At 37.8% G+C, this 15,000-nt stretch overlaps 1 protein-coding gene across 1 annotated transcript in view; it reads right to left on the reverse strand.

Moving 5' to 3' along the window:
• The window catches only part of LOC120024459 (kazrin-like), a 160,710-nt gene extending 150,580 nt beyond the window's left edge, over positions 1-10,130 (reverse strand). The window contains exon 1 of the mRNA XM_038968711.1: positions 9,938-10,130. Coding sequence (XP_038824639.1) covers positions 9,938-10,130 — 193 coding nt within the window. The remainder of the gene's footprint in view (positions 1-9,937) is intronic.
• Positions 10,131-15,000: the final 4,870 nt, after the last annotated feature.

Genomic DNA, 15,000 nt, shown 5'->3' on the forward strand with positions numbered 1-15,000 from the left:
ATGGAGACGATTTTTAGTTATAACTGTAGTGATTTTATTGATCAGTCTAACGTTATGTTGATAGTTTATGTTGAGTGCAGGTATGGTGAAAAAGTATTGTTTTTTGATGTTAATGTACATAGGTTATATTTGTTTTTATACATCTTTGTGAGTATGTGGGTATTGTATTGGTTTTATTTGAAGATAGTGCAATATGTATATGAAATATGTTTTGTTTGAGAATTAGCGTTGATTCATGTCACGTTGTATGTATTGTTAATATGGTTGTAGTGAGAGTGTGCATGGTTGGTGTTATATGGTGAAAGTGATGGTATTGTTAATATGTTTGAATACGTGATGAATTTGTTAATGGTTGAAGAGTGATGTATTGTTAATATGGTTAGTAGTGATGTATTGTTATATGGTTAAAGGTGATGTTTGTTAATATGTTGAACAGTGAGATATTGTTGTTATGTTGAAGCAGTGATGATATTGTTAATATGGTTGAAGAGTGATGGTATTGTTATAATGGTTAGAGTGATGATGTATTGTTAATATGGTTGAAGTAGTGATGATATTGTTAATATGTTGAACAGTGTGAGTATTGTTATATGGTTTGAAGCAGTGATGTATTGTAAGGATGTTAAGTAGTGATGATATTGTTAATATGGTTGAAGTAGTGATGGTATTGTTAATATGGTTGAAGTAGTGATGGTATTGTTAATATGGTTGAAGTAGTGATGGTATTGTTAATATGGTTGAAACAGTGATGATATTGTTAATATGGTTGAAACAGTGATGATATTGTTGTTATGGTTGAAGCAGTGATGATGTATTGTTAATATGGTTGAAGTAGTGATGGTATTGTTGTTATGGTTGAAGCAGTGATGATATTGTTAATATGGTTTGAAGTAGTGATGGTATTGTTAATATGGTAGAAGTAGTGATGATATTGTTAATATGTTGAAGTAGTGATGATATTGTTATATGGTTGAAACAGTGATGAATTGTTGAATGATGGTTGAAAGTAGGGTATTTGTTATATGGTTGAAGTAGTGATGATATTGTTAATATGGTTTGAAGCAGTGATGGTATTGTTAATATGTTGAAGCAGTGATAGTATTGTTAATATGGTTGAAGCGAGTTGTTATTGTTAATATGGTTGAAGCAGTGATGTATTGTTAATATGGTATTGAAGCGTGATGTGTATTGTTAATATGGTTGAAGCATTTTTTGCTGACTTACTGTAGTATTCTCTGTAGTGTTTTTGCTGACTTTACTGTAGTATCTCTGTAGTGATTTTGCTGACTTTACTGTAATATTCTCTGTAGTGTTTTTGCTGACTTTACTGTAGTAACTCTGTAGTGTTTTTGCTGACTTTACTGTATATTCTCTGTAGTGATTTTGCTGACTTTACTGTAATCTCTGTAGTGTTTTTGCTGACTTTACTGTAATATTCTCTGTAGTGTTTTTGCTGACTTTACTGTAGTATTTTCTGTAGTGTTTTTGCGACTTTACTGTAGTATTCTCTGTAGTGTTTTTGCTGACTTTACTGTAGTATTTTCTGTAGTGTTCTTGCTGACTTTACTGTAGTATTCTCTGTAGTGTTTTTGCTGACTTTACTGTAGTATTTTCTGTAGTGTTTTTGCTGACTTTACTGTAGTGTTCTCTGTAGTGTTTTTGCTGACTTTACTGTAGTATTCTCTGTAGTGTTTTTGCTGACTTTACTGTACTGTAATTTCTCTGTAGTGTTTTTGCTGACTTTAACTGTATATTCTCTGTAGTGTTTTTGCTGACTTTAACTGTAGTGTTGCTCTTTCTGTATTGTTTTTGCTGACTTACTGTAGTGTTCTCTGTAGTGTTTTTTTGCTGATTTACTGTGTGTTCTCTGTACGGTTTTGCTGACTTTACTGTAGGATTCTCTGTAGTGTTTTTTGCTGACTTTAACTGTAGTATTCTCTGGAGTGTTTTTGCTGACTTTACTGTAGTATTTTCGTATGTTTTTGCTGACTTTACTGTGAGTATTCTATGTAGTGTTTTTGCTGACTTACTGTAGTATTCTCTGTAGTGTTTTTGCTGACTTTAACTGTAGTATATCTCTGATGGTGTTTTGCTGACTTTACTGTAGTATTCTCTGTAGTGTTTTGCTGACTTTACTGTAGTAGTCTCTGTAGTGTTTTGCTGACTTTAACTGTAGTATTCTCTGTAGTGTTTTTGCTGACTTTACTGTAGTATTCTCTGTAGTGTTTTGCTGACTTTACTGTAGTATTCTCTGTAGTGTTTTTGCTGACTTTACTGTAGTATTCTCTGTAGTGTTTTTGCTGACTTTACTGTAGTATTCTCTGTATGTTTTTGCTGACTTTACTGTAATATTCTCTGTAGTGTTTTTGCTGACTTTACTGTAGTATTCTCTGTAGTGTTTTTGCTGACTTTACTGTAGTATTCTCTGTAGTGTTTTTGCTGACTTTACTGTAGTATTTTCTGTAGTGTTTTGCTGACTTTACTGTAGTATTCTCTGTAGTGTTTTTGCTGACTTTACTGTAGTATCTCTGTAGTGTTTTTGCTGACTTTACTGTAGTATTTTCTGTAGTGTTTTTGCTGACTTACTGTAGTATTCTCTGTAGTGTTTTTGCTGACTTTACTGTAGTATTCTCTGTAGTGTTTTTGCTGACTTTACTGTAGTATTCTCTGTAGTGTTTTGCTGACTTTACTGTAGTTTCTCTGTAGTGTTTTGCTGACTTTACTGTAGTATTCTCTGTAGTGTTTTTGCTGACTTTACTGTAGTATTCTCTGTAGTGTTTTTGCTGACTTTACTGTAGTATTCTCTGTAGTGTTTTTGCTGACTTTACTGTAGTATTCTCTGTAGTGTTTTTGCTGACTTTACTGTAGTATTCTCTGTAGTGTTTTTGCTGACTTACTGTATTCCTAGTGTTTTGCTGACTTACTTAGTATTCTCTGTAGTGTTTTTTGCTGACTTTACTGTAGTATTCTCTGTAGTGATTTTGCTGACTTTACTGTAATATTCTCTGTAGTGTTTTTGCTGACTTTACTGTAGTATTCTCTGTAGTGTTTTTGCTGACTTTACTGTAGTGTTCTCTGTAGTGTTTTTTGCTGACTTTACTGTAGTGTTCTCTGTAGTGTTTTTGCTGACTTTACTGTAGTGTTTCTCTGTAGCGTTTTTGCTGACTTTACTGTAGTATTTCTCTGTAGTGTTTTTGCTGACTTTACTGTAGTATTCTCTGTAGTGTTTTTTGCTGACTTTACTGTAGTATTCTCTGTAGTGTTTTTGCTGACTTTACTGTAGTATTCTCTGTAGTGTTTTTGCTGACTTTACTGTAGTATTCTCTGTAGTGTTTTTGCTGACTTTACTGTTAGTATTCTCTGTAGTGTTTTTGCTGACTTTACTGTAGTATTCTCTGTAGTGTTCTTGCTGACTTTACTGTAGTATTCTCTGTAGTGTTTTTGCTGACTTTACTGTAGTATTCTCTGTAGTGTTTTGCTGACTTTACTGTAGTATTCTCTGTAGTGATTTTGCTGACTTTACTGTAGTATTCTCTGTAGTGTTTTTGCTGACTTTACTGTAGTATTCTCTGTAGTGTTTTTTGCTGACTTTACTGTAGTATTCTCTGTAGTGTTCTTGCTGACTTTACTGTAGTATTCTCTGTAGTGTTTTTGCTGACTTTACTGTAGTATTCTCTGTAGTGTTTTTGCTGACTTTACTGTAGTATTCTCTGTAGTGTTTTTGCTGACTTTACTGTAGTATTCTCTGTAGTGGTTTTTGCTGACTTTACTGTAGTATTCTCTGTAGTTTTTTGCTGACTTTACTGTAGTATTCTCTGTAGTGTTTTTGCTGACTTTACTGTAGTATTCTCTGTAGTGTTTTTGCTGACTTTACTGTAGTATTTTCTGTAGTGTTTTTGCTGACTTTACTGTAGTATTCTCTGTAGTGTTTTTGCTGACTTTACTGTAGTATTCTCTGTAGTGTTTTTGCTGACTTTACTGTAGTATTCTCTGTAGTGTTTTTGCTGACTTTACTGTAGTATTCTCTGTAGTGTTTTTGCTGACTTTACTGTAGTATTCTCTGTAGTGTTTTTGCTGACTTTACTGTAGTATTCTCTGTAGTGTTTTTGCTGACTTTACTGTAGTATTCTCTGTAGTGTTTTTGCTGACTTTACTGTAGTATTCTCTGTAGTGTTTTTGCTGACTTTACTGTAGTATTCTCTGTAGTGTTTTTGCTGACTTTACTGTAGTATTCTCTGTAGTGATTTTGCTGACTTTACTGTAATATTCTCTGTAGTGTTTTTGCTGACTTTACTGTAGTAATCTCTGTAGTGTTTTTGCTGACTTTACTGTAGTATTCTCTGTAGTGATTTTGCTGACTTTACTGTAATATTCTCTGTAGTGTTTTTGCTGACTTTACTGTAATATTCTCTGTAGTGTTTTTGCTGACTTTACTGTAGTATTTCTGTAGTGTTTTTGCTGACTTTACTGTAGTATTCTCTGTAGTGTTTTTGCTGACTTTACTGTAGTATTTTCTGTAGTGTTCTTGCTGACTTTACTGTAATATTCTCTGTAGTGTTTTTGCTGACTTTACTGTAATATTCTCTGTAGTGTTTTTGCTGACTTTACTGTAGTATTCTCTGTAGTGTTTTTGCTGACTTTACTGTAGTATTTTCTGTAGTGTTTTTGCTGACTTTACTGTAGTATTCTCTGTAGTGTTTTTGCTGACTTTACTGTAGTATTCTCTGTAGTGTTTTTGCTGACTTTACTGTAGTATTCTCTGTAGTGTTTTTGCTGACTTTACTGTAGTATTCTCTGTAGTGTTTTTGCTGACTTTACTGTAGTATTCTCTGTAGTGTTTTTGCTGACTTTACTGTAGTATTTTCTGTAGTGTTTTTCACTGACTTTACTGTAGTATTCTCTGTAGTGTTTTTGCTGACTTTACTGTAGTATTCTCTGTAGTGTTTTCGCTGACTTTACTGTAGTATTCTCTGTAGTGTTTTTGCTGACTTTACTGTAGTATTCTCTGTAGTGTTTTTGCTGACTTTACTGTAGTATTCTCTGTAGTGTTTTTGCTGACTTTACTGTAGTATTCTCTGTAGTGTTTTTGCTGACTTTACTGTAGTATTCTCTGTAGTGTTTTTGCTGACTTTACTGTAGTATTCTCTGTAGTGTTTTTTGCTGACTTTACTGTAGTATTCTCTGTAGTGTTTTTGCTGACTTTACTGTAGTATTCTCTGTAGTGTTTTTGCTGACTTTACTGTAGTATTTTCTGTAGTGTTTTTGCTGACTTTACTGTAATATTCTCTGTAGTGTTTTTGCTGACTTTACTGTAATATTCTCTGTAGTGTTTTTGCTGACTTTACTGTAATATTCTCTGTAGTGTTTTTGCTGACTTTACTGTAGTATTTTCTGTAGTGTTTTTGCTGACTTTACTGTAGTATTTTCTGTAGTGTTTTTGCTGACTTTACTGTAGTATTCTCTGTAGTGTTTTTGCTGACTTTACTGTAGTATTCTCTGTAGTGTTTTTGCTGACTTTACTGTAGTATTCTCTGTAGTGTTTTTGCTGACTTTACTGTAGTATTCTCTGTAGTGTTTTTGCTGACTTTACTGTAGTATTCTCTGTAGTGTTTTTGCTGACTTTACTGTAGTATTCTCTGTAGTGTTTTTGCTGACTTTACTGTAGTATTCTCTGTAGTGTTTTTGCTGACTTTACTGTAGTATTCTCTGTAGTGATTTTGCTGACTTTACTGTAATATTCTCTGTAGTGTTTTTGCTGACTTTACTGTAGTAATCTCTGTAGTGTTTTTGCTGACTTTACTGTAGTATTCTCTGTAGTGATTTTGCTGACTTTACTGTAATATTCTCTGTAGTGTTTTTGCTGACTTTACTGTAATATTCTCTGTAGTGTTTTTGCTGACTTTACTGTAGTATTTTCTGTAGTGTTTTTGCTGACTTTACTGTAGTATTCTCTGTAGTGTTTTTGCTGACTTTACTGTAGTATTTTCTGTAGTGTTCTTGCTGACTTTACTGTAATATTCTCTGTAGTGTTTTTGCTGACTTTACTGTAATATTCTCTGTAGTGTTTTTGCTGACTTTACTGTAGTGTTCTCTGTAGTGTTTTTGCTGACTTTACTGTAGTATTTTCTGTAGTGTTTTTGCTGACTTTACTGTAGTGTTCTCTGTAGTGTTTTTGCTGACTTTACTGTAGTATTCTCTGTAGTGTTTTTGCTGACTTTACTGTAGTATTCTCTGTAGTGTTTTTGCTGACTTTACTGTAGTATTCTCTGTAGTGTTTTTGCTGACTTTACTGTAGTATTCTCTGTAGTGTTTTTGCTGACTTTACTGTAGTATTCTCTGTAGTGTTTTTGCTGACTTTACTGTAGTATTTTCTGTAGTGTTTTTGCTGACTTTACTGTAGTATTTTCTGTAGTGTTTTCACTGACTTTACTGTAGTATTTTCTGTAGTGTTTTTGCTGACTTTACTGTAGTATTCTCTGTAGTGTTTTTGCTGACTTTACTGTAGTATTCTCTGTAGTGTTTTTGCTGACTTTACTGTAGTATTCTCTGTAGTGTTTTTGCTGACTTTACTGTAGTATTTTCTGTAGTGTTTTTGCTGACTTTACTGTAGTATTCTCTGTAGTGTTTTTGCTGACTTTACTGTAGTATTCTCTGTAGTGTTTTTGCTGACTTTACTGTAGTATTCTCTGTAGTGTTTTCACTGACTTTACTGTAGTATTTTCTGTAGTGTTTTTGCTGACTTTACTGTAGTATTCTCTGTAGTGTTTTCGCTGACTTTACTGTAGTATTCTCTGTAGTGTTTTTGCTGACTTTACTGTAGTATTTTCTGTAGTGTTTTTGCTGACTTTACTGTAGTATTCTCTGTAGTGTTTTTGCTGACTTTACTGTAGTATTCTCTGTAGTGTTTTTGCTGACTTTACTGTAGTATTCTCTGTAGTGTTTTTGCTGACTTTACTGTAGTATTCTCTGTAGTGTTTTTGCTGACTTTACTGTAGTATTCTCTGTAGTGTTTTTGCTGACTTTACTGTAGTATTCTCTGTAGTGTTTTTGCTGACTTTACTGTAGTATTTTCTGTAGTGTTTTCACTGACTTTACTGTAGTATTTTCTGTAGTGTTTTTGCTGACTTTACTGTAGTATTCTCTGTAGTGTTTTTGCTGACTTTACTGTAGTATTCTCTGTAGTGTTTTTGCTGACTTTACTGTAGTATTCTCTGTAGTGTTTTTGCTGACTTTACTGTAATATTCTCTGTAGTGATTTTGCTGACTTTACTGTAGTATTCTCTGTAGTGTTTTTGCTGACTTTACTGTAGTATTCTCTGTAGTGTTTTTGCTGACTTTACTGTAGTATTCTCTGTAGTGTTTTTGCTGACTTTACTGTAGTATTCTCTGTAGTGTTTTTGCTGACTTTACTGTAGTATTCTCTGTAGTGATTTTGCTGACTTTACTGTAATATTCTCTGTAGTGTTTTTGCTGACTTTACTGTAGTATTCTCTGTAGTGTTTTTGCTGACTTTACTGTAGTATTCTCTGTAGTGTTTTTGCTGACTTTACTGTAGTATTCTCTGTAGTGTTTTTGCTGACTTTACTGTAGTATTCTCTGTAGTGTTTTTGCTGACTTTACTGTAGTATTTTCTGTAGTGTTTTTGCTGACTTTACTGTAGTATTCTCTGTAGTGTTTTTGCTGACTTTACTGTAGTATTCTCTGTAGTGTTTTTGCTGACTTTACTGTAGTATTCTCTGTAGTGTTTTTGCTGACTTTACTGTAGTATTCTCTGTAGTGTTTTTGCTGACTTTACTGTAGTATTCTCTGTAGTGTTTTTGCTGACTTTACTGTAGTATTTTCTGTAGTGTTTTTGCTGACTTTACTGTAGTATTCTCTGTAGTGTTTTTGCTGACTTTACTGTAGTATTCTCTGTAGTGTTTTTGCTGACTTTACTGTAGTATTCTCTGTAGTGTTTTTGCTGACTTTACTGTAGTATTCTCTGTAGTGTTTTTGCTGACTTTACTGTAGTATTCTCTGTAGTGTTTTTGCTGACTTTACTGTAGTATTCTCTGTAGTGTTTTTGTGGACATTACTATTGTTTTATTATATTTGATATAGAAGCGGGAGGCTTTTAAAGGAAACCTACTGGAGAAATAGTAAAGGAACAAATGTTACATGACCTATACAGTAGGTAGTACTGAGTTCTGAACGTGGAGTTCAGAGCTTCTGCTCTGTTCTATTACCTGTAAGGAGAACAATATATGGTCTATACTTGGCATGTAGGTTTTTCCCTTACGGGTGGCACAAATTGGGATATGGGTGTGGGGACTGAGTAGGGTATATGCAAATTAAATACTGTAATATTTACTACAGTGTTTTAAGTGTAGATATACTGTAGTATTTCTTAAAGTATTCTACAAAATGCTATACTAAGTACTACACATGATTGAGCGATACTATAGTGTGTAGTATTGAATTCTACAGTATACTAAAGTTTACTACAGAATTCTGTAGTAAGTACTGTAGTATTCTGTATTAAACTTTTGTATTTTTTTAATGTGGGAAGATACAGAACACAAACAGCCAGAGGCTACGAGGCCTTCCTCTCTGATCTCACCTCACAGACACACAGCCAACACCAACTGACACCACTACTTACAAACTGACATTGACATAGCTGAAATTCACAATCGCCATCTCTCAGTGACACTATAAATATGTTAAGCTGAAGGTGCAGTATGCAGAGATCGCTCCACCGTTTCCAACTTGCAAAAATTAGAATGGTTAATGGTTAATTTGGTTAATTTGACAAAATTCTAATTTCAGTTAATTTGACAAAACAAGCAATGTATAGTGTGGAATCATTGTAGCATCTAAAGTGCTGTGAAATATCTTTTCATTAAACAAAAATATTGTATTTTCGGTGTACACAACCGAAAGTAAAATTCGCATAAACTAATCATAAGAACAGGTATAGAGCATAGAAATAGCGCACATATAAGAGCACTGAGATGCAGTGCCTTAGACCGCTGCGCCACTCAGGAGCTCCTTTGAAAACTTGCTTGAAAGGAGAATGACAGATCTATAACTAACATTTCTATGTGAATTTGGTCGGGTCGCCCAAAAAGTGCCATATTGCAGCTTTAATATCAGACTTACTATCATAAATCCTATCACACCCATCTCCGCAAACACACAATCTCTGAAACTCTACCCCACTTATTCTGTAGACTACACTACATATATGATCAAAGAGACACTGCCTACTGCCTGCTACATGCGTGCCTACAGCTTAGTGCTTAGTGCCTAGGGCCCACTGCCTAGTGCCTAGTGCCTACTGCCTAGTGTCTACTGCCTTGTGCCTAGTACCTGCTGCCTACAGCCTAGTGCCTACTGCCTACAGCCTACTGCCTACAGCCTAGTGCCTAATGCCTACTGCCTGCCATGATGTGAATGAAGCAACATGACAATGACCATATCATCCTGATCAACCACGTGCTTCCACATTTCCACCCTTTAAGACAATGTGATGTGACGCCAAACTCATGCTGGAGCAGCTGGCAGCAACTCTCCTCTCTCCGGGCTAACACAAACAGAGAGAGAGCCAGGACGGAGCCAGAGCCAGGGGGAGCAGAGAAACACACAGTCTCCACCGCTGCCTAGGGAAGCAGACCAGGACCAGCCACTCCTTGTCCTAGTTCCATTCTCCTACTATCCCTATCAGGGTGCTGTGAGTTATCCAACGGAGGAATAAGTTAGCAAAAGAACGGTGAAATGAGATTAGTCATCCAATTGTCCAGTTATGCATTCCGCAAATACTTCCCCTACACACACACACACACACACACACACACACACACACACACACACACACACACACACACACACACACACACACACACACACACACACACACACACACACAGTGTGTGTAACTCACCCCGGTAGCGGAGGCTGTCATGGTCGTGGTGGTTGTGCTGATGGTGCTGATGGTTGTTCTCCAGGGGCGAGGGGGGGCTGCTGGCCCCCAGCTCTGCCAGTCTACGGCTGGTGGCAGACAGCTCTGAGCGCAGGTTGGTTACCTCCTGACTGGCAGACTGGATGGCCCCATCGATCCTCTGAGCCAGCTGCTTGTTGTCTTCCATCATTTTAAGGATTTTCCCCTGAGGACCAAACCCACACAGAGCAGCATGGTGTCAAGTGGAGCATTAGGGGATGAAGAGACTGATACCCTCTCCCTCTCGCTCTCTCTCCCTCACTCTTCTTCTTCTCCTCCTCCGCCTCTTCTTCTCTCACAGTTTACTTCACACATAAAAATGCCAGCAGCCAGTTCCTCTTATCTCCCCTCCGTTCAGCCAGAACAGAGATGGTGTGTCTACTTGTTACTGCATACAGTCAGTATCCTCCTGTCCCTGATTTGTGTGTTTTGCCAAATACAGAAAGTGAGTGAGAGAAAGAGATGAAACACAGCAGACGGAGAAGGAAAGTGAGTGTTCCCGCCGAGGAGAATGTGCTGTGAGCAGCTGCTCTATGAGAGGACCCAGCGCATACAGAGAAGACATGCACCCTTTTAAATGGAATGTACCATGTGCTGCAGCACCAGGGGAGAGGGGGGTTGGGGGGGGGGTGGGGTGGGGGGTGATAGAGGTAGTTAGACTGAGCCAAGCTCCACTTCTCAAACTCTTTAACAACAGAATAGATCATCATGTATCCCACATCCTACAGACAGACTGACTTAGTAATCCACTCTCCTATGTGAAGCTTGTTTTACCATTTTTCTTGGCTTGGATGTAGTGTTGGTCTCTGTAACAAACATTTCTCTCACTCTCTCTCTCTCTCTCTCTCAATTAAATTCAAAGGGTTATATTGGCATAGGAACCATGTCTACATTGCCAAAGCAAGGGGAATAGATAATAAACAAAGGTGAAATAAATAATCAGAAATTAACAGTAAACATTACACTCACAAAGCAGCAAAATTATAAGGACATTTCAAATGTCATATTATGGCTACGTACAGTGTTGTAACGATGTGCAAATAGTTAAAGTATGAAAGAGAAAATATATAGATAGATAAATATAGTTTATTTGCAATGGTGTTTGTGCTTCACTGGTTGCCCTCTTCTTGTGGCAACAGGTCACAAAACAAATGTTGCTGCAGTGACGGCACACTGCGGTATTTCACCTAATAGATATGGAAGTTTATCAGAATTGGATTTGTTTGTGTAATCTGAGGGAAATATGTGTCTCTAATATGGTCATACATTTGCTTTCTCTCTCTCTCAGACACACGCACACACACGTACACACGCACACACACACACACACACACACACACACACACACACACACACACACACACACACACACACACACACACACACACACACACACACACACACACACACACACACACAGTCTTTATATCAATCCCACCCCCTCTCTTTCTATTCATTATATATTCATCCTTTGTCCCTGGAAAGCTCGCCACCACATCGGAAGAAATGAAAGGAGGCTGGCTCAAGCCTGGCCAAGAGGAAAACATGTCAACCCCGAAAACAAACTTAGCATAGGACTAACAGACAGTGAGAGGCACAGCCCATAAATAAGGAGAGGTTGGGAGAATTACAATTGAGCCTCAGTAAGAGAACATTGTGGGCTTATGTCTATGATCAAAAACTGCTCCAAAGGATTACAAGTTTGAGATTTATCTCTAAGCCCAACAAACAAACACTACCAGATCAATTCCTATTTGGATTGATAGGCAGTTTTATGAAACACAGAGATCTGGATGTGTATGCCTTTAGGTAGCGAGATAAATCGTTAACACTTCTCAATATAGCTACAGTTCAGCACACCTCTAACACCTTGATCAAATCATACATCTGGATTGAATCTATTAGCAGTGTTAAACAGGTATTTTTCCCAGTGGCAAAACACATTCTCTGTCTGTGAACAAAGTCAGGGAGATAAACGGAACAGCATGCCACTCTGCCACTGTTTGGTTCGGTGATAACAGTCAGTGTGCTCATTGGTATTCACACAATGCAGAGGCAGACAAAGGCATGGCCAGGGCGAGATCAGGGAGTCTGTATCACAGACAGCTCTGATTGGTATAATGATAACATCTGAGTTCAAATGTACTGTACGTTATTTGCGTAGAGCTTCTTATTTGCTGATTCTGGTACTTTCAAGTGGGAAACTCTGAGCTCATGTTTCTACAACGAGTTTCCTAGTTCCGACTAGTACTGAAATGCCACATAAGATCCCAGTTTCACTGGGATCTACTGCAGTTCCACCACATCCTAGTTTGAAATGAAGCTTGTAAATGAATGTGGTGCAGCTGCTGGTGCTTCTATACATCATTACTCTGTGCCTCAGGTACTGTAGTAGCATACCAGTTAGTCTGGCCTCAGGGTGGGAGACAAGTACTATATGAAATCACTGTGCTGTGGTAGTCTACCCTAAACCCTCTACACAGTGAGAGAGAGAGAGAGAGAGAGAGAGAGAGAGAGAGAGAGAGAGAGAGAGAGAGAGAGAGAGAGAGAGAGAGAGAAGCAATGGATAAAAAAATGATGATGTGTGTGGGTAATGAACTGTTCGATGACAGAGCAGCCCTGATGCGGTTTGGGGCAGTGCATTCTAATTAATTACTGCATTCTATGTTCAGGGTTTTTCAAACTGGGGTCTGCGCCCCCTACGGGTCCGCGGAGGTACTGCAGCAGGTCTGTGATTTTTCTGGGGGGGATATTTTTTAGGACAGACGAGAGAGACAGAGGTTGAGAGGTGAGTATAAAAGATGGTGGCAGAAAGTCAGAGAGGACCAGTGTAGTCTATTACCACAGGCTAGCTGTAAGGTAGACTGCAGAATGATGGACGTCTCCAAACCACCAGCAGGACATTGCCACGAACATTTAGGAAAGGTTTTCGCTATAGTTCCGTCACTAGCACATTAGTTGATTTTTGTCATGCCCTGACATACAGTATATGACATACAGTCACTGGCGGTCGGTGACGTTTAATAAATTTTTCATGAGCATGGCCTTATTTCTATTACAATATATTGGATGACTTTCATTCATATTTCATTTACCCAGTTCAATTTAACAGCGATAGGTTTAGGCTACTACATGATAATTTTCCCTATCATTAGTCCAACATTTGCAAACGAGAGTTTCTATTGGACAAATTCAGGTATGTTTATCTCAGTTTTGTTCTGTTTGCTCCATTTTAAGAAACGTTTTTCAACAGAATCGACGGAATGAGTACACCCCTGATCACACGTAAACACAGTTCACTTTCATAGCAGCCACGTGGTATTCCTTCTCACATCTATGCGCTCTCTTCTTCTCACCTTGTCCCTTCACTTGTGGACTTCAATGAACAACACATCAGCTGTATGTGACCAGGTGAAAAAACCTTTCCAAGCCATACTGCTACACACAGCCTACATCGTTGTCACCATATTAGCTAAAGTAACTTCATAGTCAGCATAGCTAATAGAACTAATGCGTTAGTAAACCCGTTACAATCATGCAGTAATGTTACAGTGTACAGTCAGTAAGCAGTTACACCGGCGGGACCGGTGGCAATAAATTGGTAAAACCAAAAGCTTACCTTTGACTTGTGTTGTGTTGGAAAGTCATAACCAGCTAGCTAAATTAGCATCCCTCTGTTTGAGCAGGGTGTTTCAGTAGGCTAAACTAGCTAGCTGCATTTGCTAGCTAATTAAGTGAAACTGAAAGTGAAAAAAAGACTAAATCTCTCTCTCTCTATTTCTCTCTTGCTTCTCCTTCATTTTGTAATAAATTAAGTTGTTAAAAACTGGTCAACTACTGTCTTTCTCTCTCTTTGAGCCAACTACTCACCCCATTTTATGCAGTGCAGTGCTAGCTAGCTATAGCTTATGCTTTCAGTACTAGATTTATTCTCTGATCCTTTAATTGGGTGGACATGTCAGTTCGTGCTGCAAGAGCTCTGATAGGTTGGAAGATGTCCTCCTGAAGTTGTCATAATTACTATGTAAGTCTATGGAAGGGGGTGAGAACCATGAGCCTCTTGGTTTTGTATTGAAGTCAATGTACCCAGAGGAAAACGGAAGCAAGCTTTCCTCTGGCCTTAGTACACCATAGTGCTACCCTACTGAGTGCTGTTAAGGCTACTGTAGAACTTATTTGCAAAATAGTGTGTTTCAATCAATTATTTGGTGACGTGATTATATTTAGTATAGTTTTATCTAAAAATGATTTTTTTTAATGTATTACTATCCTCCCCTTCCTCTGAGCAGCCTCCACTGCATACAGTATATAATGTAGGTACAGTAAAGTTCTTACGGCATGGTTATATCTAACTCATACGGTACACAGATTAATATCACAATTCAACATAACCAGATTACAATCTCTGTTCAAACTCTGGTCACAGACAGCCACTGAATCAGTGTGACCATCAGCATCAGAGCAGTGACAACATGGAGAACAGCATCTGTATATAATAACTGTGAACTGTCTCATCAGCCCAGGTTTGGTCAGTTGGGTCTGACATTTGAAAATGTCTGCCTATCGTTTACATGGTGGGGCAGTGTGTGTGAAACCGCTGTCTGTCTGTTCTGAAACCTGCTGTGGAATGATTCCAGTGGTCAAGGGTCAGCTTGTGTCCCAGATAGACATCAATAACAGAGCAGGTACGTTGAGGATGTATAATCATGGTATGTCACAAAGCCCTCTGTCTCTAATGTAAAATAATGTCAGACATGCATTATGGTACTATGAGTGAACCCAACAGACAGACTCCCCTCTAACCAGGGATAGTTATCCTTCTCTCCTCTCTGTCTAGGACAGACTCCCCTATAACCCTCTAACCGGGGATAGTTCTCCCCGATCTCCTATCGCTCTAGGACAGACTCCCCAATAACCCTCTAACCGGGGATAGTTCTCCCCGATCTCCTATCGCTCTAGGACAGACTCCCGTATAACCCTCTAACCGGGGATAGTTCTACCCGATCTCCTATCGCTCTAGG

The sequence above is a fragment of the Salvelinus namaycush genome, chromosome 2 (genome assembly GCF_016432855.1).
Source record: "Salvelinus namaycush isolate Seneca chromosome 2, SaNama_1.0, whole genome shotgun sequence".
Classification (NCBI taxonomy): Eukaryota; Metazoa; Chordata; class Actinopteri; order Salmoniformes; family Salmonidae; genus Salvelinus; species Salvelinus namaycush.